We start from the raw sequence: 10,633 nt of genomic DNA on the forward strand, positions 1-10,633 counted from the left end.
TTATATGCCGGGCCCGGTCAGGATTAAACTGATGTGTTCAATTAAGTTCTATATCAAACAAATCAGAAGTCGGGAAACAAACTGTTAGACATTGAGAATGATTATGTTCTATATCTTTGTCCACACGATATCTTGCAGAACGGAGGATTATATGATCCCTTATCTAAAGGATGCGTCATTGACTAGGTCAGAGTTCGACAACGGCTTTTGAGAGCTATGATTGCTAATCGGATTTTGAAGTCATATTTGCAGTTATAGTTATTAGACTTATCCAAGTAGGAAACTGTTGGATTAGGTGTCTAAGCCCATAACTATAATTGGTATGTACTTGATTTGATAGTAGCATGCTCCTTTTGGGTTGCCTTCACCATAGCAACTTGACAGGATGAATTATAGAGAAAGAGGTTGATAAATGATTTATTAATATATTATAAGAATAATATATGAATTGAGAAATCATATTATTTAATTAGTATTGATCAGAAATTAATTTGGAATTAATTTAGTGATCAAAAGAGACATATTAAAAGTAAGGGGAGTGATATTGCAAATCATTGATAGTTGCAAGTTGGGCTGATGGACTCCTAAAGAAAGGAGTGGACAAATCTATGGGAAGCCCATAGAGATTTCGTCCAAGGGGCCTTCTAGAAGGATTCCATGGATTGCTTAAGGCTTAAGAAGATAATTAGGGTTTCCACCTAAAACCCTAGCAGCTCAGCTATATAAGGAACCCTTGGCTTATGATTTTCGGCCCTATGCCTTCTTATAGAACCCTAGCTGAATTCAAGAAGCCTCCATCACCTCTCTCTTGTTCATCCTTTGCCAACTGTAGGAACTTAACAGTCGGTGTAAACTCCGCTCGAAATCGGGACACAAATTCAGGCCAGGCCATGACCACCGATACATGGACTTCTAAACAACAATCATGTTATATGTGTCTCACCACCCACTTTATTGATAACGAATGGAAATTGAAAAAAAAATGTTGTATTTTTCTTCTCAAGAGAGTCACTGTGGGGTTGATGTTGGAAATATGGTTCAGAAATGTTTTATGGAGTGGGGAATAGAAAATGTTTTCATAATTTCTGTTGACAATGCAAGTGTAAATGATGTGGCAATTGACTTCTTGAAAAAAAAGCTTTCAAAATTCCAACAAGTGTCTTTTAAATGGGAAATGGATGCACATTCGATGTGTTGTCCACATTTTAAACGTAGTGGTGCAAGATGTCATAAAAAAGTTGATATGACGGTTAAGATAGTTCGATGGGCGATTAAATAGATTAGACAATTTCCTTCTAGAATTCACAACTTTACCGAGTTTGCTAAGGTTGTTAATCCCGGTATAATGAAACACTTGAAGAGAGATGTGCCAACAAGATTGAACTCTACTTACCAAATGTTAGAAATTGCCCAAGCTTATCAAAAAACTTTTGAGAGATATGATCTTGAGGAATTTGAGTTTTGGTTCGAAATTGAAAAGGCGGGTTTGTCGATACCTTCATCAAGAGATTGGGAAAGGGTTAGGCATCTGTCATTTTTTAAAACCTTTTTATGATGATACTTTGAGGATTTCCGGGACACTTTATATGACATCAAACACGTGCATTGAAGATATATATTTCATTTGTATGCTCTTGGATGATGCCATTTTCGATTTTAGTCTTTATGATATTGCATTGGCCATGAAAATAAAGTTTGATAAGTATCTTGGCGACATGCAAAAAATGAATTTATTGCTCTACTTGGCTTTGATTCTTGATTCGATGTACAAAATAAAGTATTTGGTTATACTACTTGAGGATCGTTATGGAGAAAAGGGGGTCGAGGCCAAAAAGAAATATATTATGGATTCTATGTATGAGTTATATAATGGTTATATTAGAATTTATTCTCCAAGTTCTATTTCAAGTACTACCGAGTCTACCACTTCATCATCGATATTAGGAAAATGTCAAAACCCATATTTTATTGCACCAAACCCCCCATTGAGAAGTTAACTAAGAGAAAAGATGAAGACGAACATAGTTGAATCAATTGGGGAGTTAGAAAAGTATTTGCAAGAAAGTGTTGAAGACGACTCAGAAATGTTTAATATTTTAGATTGGTGGAAAGTGAATAGTCCAAGATTCCTGATTCTATCATTGATGGCTAGAGATGTGTTCGTCATTCCCGTCTCTACGGTGGCTTCAGAATCCGTTTTTAGCACTAGTGGGAGGGTTTTGGATCCGTTTAGGAGTTCTTTGACTACTAAGATTGTTGAAAGTTTAATTTGTATACAAGATTGGATTTGGGGTGGCATAAGTGACAATCGATTATGAACAAGATTGGGAAAAAAATCAACAAATTAACAAAGGTAATTGTTTATCGTTTATTATTTTAATGATTGTAAATTTAATATTTTTTTCCTTTTAATACTAACATTATTTGGGTTTTTTGGTAAATGCAAAATACATGCATATACATTCTTATCAAGTAATTTAGATGGTTCGTTTTGGTTGATATTATTTCATCAAAATGCATGCATGTGTACTTTTCTTTGCTTTTCATTTTTTTCTTATTTCTAGTGTTTCGATTTGCATATCTTCCATCTAAAACGATGAGTGATATATCTAGTTTATATATTAAACTCTTTTTATTTCTATCATGAGATTCAACTTTTAAACTAATATCTTTAAGTATTTGTTTTTTTAACCTCTTATTATTGATTATATTAAGTTGTTAAAAGATTACTTGATATTTCAAGTATTATTAACTAAAAATCTCAATGCTCAAAGTTTTAGTAATTTCATTTATACTTCGTTTGTTTATATAAAATAGATTAATAGAGCACAACATATTTATTTCATTACATTTATTTTTGGGTAATACCCGAATTACCCAAACCTGACATACTACCTGAATTACCCAAACCCGACTTACTACCCGAATTCAATTCGGTTCAAGTAACGGGTATTTTTTTTATACGAAAAACCCAAATTACCCGACTCAAATTACCCAAAACCCGAAAAATTTATCTGATCAACACCCCTATATTTGATGAGAAAGCGATATACAACTTTATAGATCCTTTTGACGAGAGAACGGTATACAACTTTATAGATCCTTTCTTTTAGCATATTCTAATGCAATCTTTAATGCTTTAGCAACAATAATAGTTGCTCACATGGTTCTATTATATGCGATGATATCATGTTTGCACTCACTTTCTCAAGAAAAATCGAACATATACATAGCCTTATTCACCCTGCCCTCTACATACAACCAATAACCAAAAGAGTACACCTTGAATTCGGTTTGTAACATCATCTAACAAGTTTAAAGTTTTATTCAATTCAACAGTTCTACTAAATCTCCATAGAAATACACCAACTCCACGTGGTATATTTTAACAACCGAAAATATTTTATTCGTTGTATATTTTAACAACCGAAAAATATTTTATAAAATTATAATTTTCTTATTTTATTCTTCACCACCACCGCCGCCAAGGTCCAACGTGAACTCGAACCCTTCACCTATCAACATCGACAAACCCATCATCTCCACCGTACGGAACTTCCCAGCACCACAAATCTTCACTGTTCCTGTATGTCCCACGTCGTCACAGCCAGTCTTCCCTGAAACATTTTCCAACCCAATAAACGTCAGCTTCTCGATAATCCACTTCCGACTCAACGCAAATCCACCATTATCGACCTCCGATTTTAAAATCACAACTTTCCCCTCAAATCGCGTCGAAAATCTCACCAACGTCCAGTTCCCACCTTCTCCCCCAAACCCTAATTCCTCCCCATCGTCCAAAAACACCTCCCCAGTGCTATTCTCACTCTCACTAACCGCCACCAGTATGTGAAACGGCGACTCCTTGACTATTTCCGTGGTCAAACCTTCTCTCTGTAACGCGATTATGTTCCCTTCGCGAATATGAACGTTTATATGGTCAGCAGGTGAATCGAGTGTGACATAACTCCCGGATTCTACACTCACCGAATTGGAATAGTTGAATAGATCGAACCAGTTTCCAGATGGGAAGTATGCGTTGACGGTGACTGTTTTGGAGGTTAAAACGGGGGAGATTAGTACGCCTTTTCCGAGGAGAAACTGTGTGCTGATGTTGTATGTGTTGGTGTCTTGTGGGAATGAGAAGAAGAGAGGTCGAGCGATGGGAGTGCCTTTTGAATGGGCTTCGTACATTAACATGTAGAGATAAGGGAGCATTTGGTAACGAAGGCTGAGGACTTTTCGAGATGTTGCTGCTACTGAATCCCAAAGGTAAAGCTCTTGTCTTGTGCTTTGTTTGTCTGAATGGTCTCTTGCAAAAGGGTAAAAAGCACCCAACTGCAAATCATCAAACCCATGTTAGTATTCTATTTGAATTTATTTGTAATCAAGTTGCTATAATTAGGTATAGATTTTTCAAAGTAAAATGCTCTAATTTACAAGACTTACCTGAATCCATCTCTGGCAGAGTTCTTCAGTAGTATCTCCAGAAAAACCACAAATATCAGCCCCCACCATCGGAATCCCAAATAACCCGGAATTCAAAATACTCGGAATGGAATACGCCAAATCGTCCCATGTGGCAGCGTTATCCCCAGTCCAATGTGCTGTAAATCTTCCGGACCCCACAAACGTCGATCTCGAAAGTATAAACGGCCGTTTTCCCGTTATTTTGACCAAAGATGCCTTTGTTGACCTGGCTTCCATAAATCCATACAAATTATGAGCATCATAAGCAGTGATGTTCCCAAAATGCAAAGAACTTGCAGGAACGGTTTTGTTATTAATCGGCATTTGGATTCCAGAGTTGTTAATTTTATACGGAGGGTTATCCAGTTTTGAAGTGGCAGTTGGAGGGGAGGAAATGAAATTTGATTCTTCATTCATGTCAAGCCAGATTCCATCGAATGGAAGAAGATTGTGGAATCTTTTTATTTCATTGCCCCAAAAGATTCTTCCTTTTGGATTTAAAAAATCCGGGAAATTAACAATTCCAGGCCAAACCTCGCCTACGTATGGTATTCCATCACGTTTTATATAGATATCGGCTTTTAGTCCTCTTATGTAAGTTTCATATGTTGTGTTCACACTGATACCTACAAGGAATCATTTATTCCATTAGACCAATATTCAAACTTAACTACAATACAACATTGTTTTAAATACAATTAAGTGCAAGAAATAGTAATGTAATTTCATTGATTTGTTTATTATATTTATGGCATCCTACTTTCATTTCTTTTCATTACAACATTGTATTTTGATATATCTACCAAATTATTACCAAATTATTACCAAATTATAGTAATGTCATGCAAATATAAATCGATGTGCATAAGAATAATAATTGAAAGTACAATTGTGTAATGGAAAGAAAGGAAAGTAAGATTGTATAATAAACAAATATGTGAAAGTACATTTCTATTTCTTGCATTTGCCTTTTTTTGTTAATAATCTATAATAGCTAGTTGTGTAAGAGAAGATGATGCGGATAAGTATACCTGGATCTAATATGAGCACATATTTCTGACCATTTTGATGTAGAGTTTTAACAAATGCGGACATTTTATCCAGAGGAAAATTAATAGGGTCTAAAGTGAAATCTTTATAAGCATCCATATAGTCTATATCTGTCCACATAACCTCCAACGGGATGTTGGCTTTTGCATATCCAGCAACAACACTCTCAAGATCATCAACATCTTTGTAACCCCATCGACACTGATGGAACCCTAAACCCATTACCAAAATGAATATTCTTAGCTTAATTTGTAAACAAAACATGTCAATTTTCAAATTAGAAGGGGGAATCCAGTTAAAACGTAAATGAACTCACCGAAGGACCAATAGGGCATGGGAGTTGGTCGTCCAATTAAACGAGTGTACTGATCCATGACTAATTTAGGCGAAGGCCCACCAAAGAAGTAGAAATCAAGAACACCCCCAATTACCTTATACGTAATACTATGACCTTTATACAGAACATCCATCCCGTTGCTATTGAGCAATAGTACACCGTGGGTAGTCCCCGCCGCCACTTTACCATTATAATCCGGCGATCTGACATCCATATAATACGGATGTGAACCATATAGATTGACATCAGGGTTAGCGCTTCCGATATCAGCATTCCAAAGGGTTAGGGTTTGATTGTGTGTTAATTTGAACGAACGCTTGGTATGTTCTCCGATGCCGTAGATGGAGGATCGGTTAGCAGGAAGGGAAGATGTTAGTTCGAGGTACTGATCTTTGAAGATGAGGACAGTGCTAGATGTGTCGAAGAGTATATCGCCGGTGGAACGACGGGTGATTGTGAATCCGAATTGGGTGGTTGTGCTGGTGGTGGTGTTGTGGAGGGTTAAGCTGAGGTCGGAGGCGGGATCTGAGAGGAGAAGTTTTGACGGAATTTTTTGGTCGGATTTTGGGGGAAAATCGAAAGTTCGTGGTTGGCGTGGAAGGACGTGGGTTGGAATTTCCCATCTTTGGTGCTTAGCATCGGTGATTCGAATCCTCAAACAATCGGTTGTTTCAAAGCTTTATAAAAACATAAAATTTGAGTCATTTTGTGTTATGTGTTATACTTGAGGGAAAAAGAGAGGAAAGAAACAAAAAATGACATAGCATTAGAGCGTTTGGGATTGTTTTATAAAATCCAAACATGTTTTTAGACAAAAATACTTATTGACGTATGGTGATGGTAAAAAGAGTTTTTAAAAAACTTTTGAATTAGCTTTTGTGGTGGAAAATGTAATAATTCAATAACTTAAAAAATGTTTAGCTTAATCTTATTTAGGAAGTTATTATAGTTAAAAAGGCAGAGATGATATGTACATGATAATTTTTTTTTGGTACAGAATAATTTTTCTTCCTTTCCTTTTTGAAAAGTTATGTTGGAGATGCTTTTCAAAATCTTATTTTTAATGTGTATTGAAAAGTTATTCTAGAATGTGCTTTTAAGATTGCCAATTATTTATTTATTTTTATTTATTTTATTTTTTGACTTTACAAAAAATCAATAAATTAATAAGTTGTTTTGAAAAACAATCTCAAATCTTCATATTTTACAAAGTATGAATCTCAAATCTTCTTTATTTTACCAAGTATGAATGTAGATGTGGCTTATCACTACTTTCATCTTTGATAGAAATAAACAATGACATAAAAATACCTCATCTAGTTGAAAAACCAGTGATATTAAAAATTACGTTCTCTAAAATCTTAAAAAACATATCCGGAATCTAAGAAAAAATTAAAGAAATATGCCTAAAACAAAGTAGATAATGATTCAATAACATAAAAATGTCATCTAGTTGAAAACCGATGACATCGTATACATTTAGATTTAAATGGCGGTTTTTTAAGTACGTCATGCAAATAAAAAAAAATGCAACTTTTATATGTCTGATATCCATAGTGGTCAATTTATATAGTAACTATTAAATAAATGCTTTTATGTGTCCGAAGACCGAAGTCCATAATGGTCCATTTCGGATTTGGTAATTATTTTGATATATGATTAGGATGTCAACCGGACTGGACTAAACAGGAGCAGAAATAGCTATCCCCATCCCCGCCCCTGAATCCCTTGTATACATAGCCCCCGATTCCGCCTCCGAATACTTTCATCACCCCCGATCCCCCCCCCCCCCCCCCCCCCCCCCCCGTTTTATAGGATTAAAATTGAGTTTTTTTGTTAAAAAAATTTGTTATATTTTAGGCTAAAAAAACTAATTTTCATATCTTTAAAAGCTTAAAATCTACTTTTTTTAACAACTAAAAAATTACAAATTCAACATTACAAAACAACAAATCCAACAAACTTACAAATATAAAATACGACAAATCCAATATTACAAAAAAAAAAAAAATACAACATGTCCACGTGTCGTCGTATGATGTGAAGTGGAAGAAAATCAAGAAACCCTAAAATTAGATAATGTATTGTCTATATATATTTTTATAATAAATATATACTTTTTATACAAGTATACAAATGGGGCCCTGCGGGAATACGGTATGGAAATATCCACTCCCGCCCCCGATCCCGAATTTTAGAAAAAAAATAATCTCGTACGGAATTGGGGTCTTACGGAAGGTTTTGACATCCTTATATATGAATAATAATCGAGTCATTTTATTTTATTTTTCAAATCATATTCCATGTATTTTTCAAAATTAGACTGTTACTTTTGCCATTTTTTTAAAAATTTTTACACTTGATTATCTTTATTTTTATATATTTAATTGAATTTTTATGAAAATGATAGTTTTTGGTTTTTTTGATAACGACAAAAACTGCTAATTACTATTCAATTGTGAATTTGTGATCTAATAATTTAAGGGTTGTGCTATAAGTACCATCTTTATCCAAATTTACCCCTCTTTAAATCAATCAAATTAATTATTTAACATTTGATTTGACATCATTTTTTTACTTTTTTTTTCTTTTGTTGTTTTTTTTTCTATTTTGTTTTTTTTTGTTATTTTTAATTTTTTTTTAATTATTATTATAAATATCGCACAAAATTTTAACATTTGGACGACATTATAAATTCGAACAGTTATATAAAATCGGTTATTAATATTTTTTTATATTTTGATATTAATATTATTATTGTTATTATTATTATAAATACGAATATTAAAATTTTGTGTGAAATTTTGTGTGAAATTTATAACAATAATAATAATAATAATAATAATAATAATAAATTAAAAAAAAATTAAAAACAACAAAAAAAACAAAATAGGAAAAAAACAAAAAAAAAACAACAAAAAACAAAAAGTCAAATCAGGAGTGGAGTTGGAAAAAGAGGGGTACTTTTAGAAAACCCCGTAATTTAATAAACAATGAACCATAACTTATGAAAGTTGTTTGTATTACAGTCGATTTATGTATATATGTTATTTTTATATTGAATATCTAGCTTTCAAAATATTTTTTTTAATGTTTATGTATTACTGTTTAAAATATGTGTGTTGAGATTTATTACTTTATGTTAATATATTTAAACAATTTATTTATTTTATAATTACTTATAATTTGACCATATTGTGATTTACAATAAACTCGTTTCATAAAAATTGAAACGTCATCTAAGTTTTTAATAAACGGCAACGACTATTGTATTAAAGTAACTTATAATTTCAATATGTAGGTTTTAAATCAACTGAAAATAATTATAGTTTACAATTTACAATAAGTTAATATTTACAATACATTAAAAATTACTTAAAACTAGAAATTAAAATAACCTAAAAATAAATCTCATATTTTCATGTAAATGAAAAATTACATAAATCTATGAATATTTTTTTGAACAGAAACGGTAATGGTAATAATTAACCATAAAAAGTTCAAAACCTGAAATACAATAAAATGTAATAAAAACTTCAAAATAACAAGAAACTAAAAATTACAATAAACTAGTAAAACTAAGAAATAAAAACTTTATATTATTCATAATAAATGAATAATACTTCACATTGATATTATTTTTATATTATTAACAATAACAGTATCTTTTGATAAAATAATTTATTAAAATACAATGTATATTTATAATGATTTATATCAGTCTTTTAAGTTTTAATACCACCAAATGATACAGATGATGAATAACAATTAAAAAAATAACAAAAACCGTAAAAAAAAATGGAAATCAAAATTTGAAGTAAAAATATTTTAAAACCATATCCAAATAAGAAAACAGAACTTTAGATTGTTCTACACTTCTACCGATTGGAAGAAAAGCGGAATTGATTTAGGAAGCAAGATTTGACGAAATCAGAAGTACCTTGCGAAGAGTTTAAGCTCATCGATGTCAGGTCCAAACAACGAAGATTTCTTATTCAGTTGAAGATCAGCGACCAATGATTTTCCCGATGAACCTAGGGCAATAGATCGGAGAGAGTACCCATAACCAATCGCTTCCGGCTGTTTAACGGAATCAGCGAGGGTTTTCCGATTAATCGAGAGTAATAGCAACAGTATAACTGCTATCGTCGCCATTGTTTCCGGTGGAGTCAGTGCAGATTCATAGGGATGAACGTTGCCCCATTTTGATGGGTTTAAGAAATAGAGAAACTGGAGTCAAGTCGTCTACTGTGAAGTCTACGCCAGTCATTGCTTGTTCTTAAATGCTTAATTTTGTATCATGTGTTGATTGTGTTCCATGAGCCGGCTGAATGGGAAATGGCGATGGATATGCCGTGATTTAATTTTCTTTCAAACATAGTGGTCATTGTCAATAGATAAGAATTTGGATTTGTAATTGTTCTATCAAAGATTAATCAGTGTTTTTAAAGATGTTTAAGGGGGCGTTTGGGTTTGTTCTTTTGAAAAAATTCTTTTTTGATTTTTTTCGCTTTTTACAAAAGATAATTTTAAAATGTATTTGGTTCATCTTTTGACTTTTTAAAAGCTAAAAAAATTACAAATTAATGACTTTTTAAAAGCTAAAAAAAGTCACAAATTCATAACTTTTCAAAAGGTTATTTTTATTCTTACCCAAAAAGTTGTTTTAAAAATACTTTTTAAAATGCCCAAAGATCTTTTTTAACTTTTAGTTTTTTATAAAAACTAAAATTTCTAAAATTAATTTTAAATTTTTTTACAAACACCCTCTAAATA

General features: G+C 32.3%; 1 protein-coding gene across 1 annotated transcript; it reads right to left on the reverse strand.

Annotated features, from left to right (window-relative positions):
- Nucleotides 1–3,185: 3,185 nt before the first annotated feature.
- On the reverse strand, nt 3,186–10,251 carry LOC145108969 (alpha-glucosidase-like). The gene is made up of 5 exons (XM_079046061.1): nt 9,798–10,251; nt 5,837–6,534; nt 5,502–5,732; nt 4,450–5,096; nt 3,186–4,338 (listed from the first exon to the last, which is right to left on the reverse strand). The coding sequence occupies exons 1-5, from the start codon at nt 10,010–10,012 to the stop codon at nt 3,463–3,465; spliced, it is 2,667 nt and encodes an 888-aa protein (XP_078902187.1). The 5' UTR covers nt 10,013–10,251; the 3' UTR covers nt 3,186–3,462.
- Between the last annotated feature and the right edge of the window lie 382 nt (nt 10,252–10,633).

The sequence above is a fragment of the Lactuca virosa genome, chromosome 4 (genome assembly GCF_052849685.1).
Source record: "Lactuca virosa cultivar CGN04683 chromosome 4, Lactuca_virosa_CGN04683_v6, whole genome shotgun sequence".
Lineage (NCBI taxonomy): Eukaryota > Viridiplantae > Streptophyta > Magnoliopsida > Asterales > Asteraceae > Lactuca > Lactuca virosa.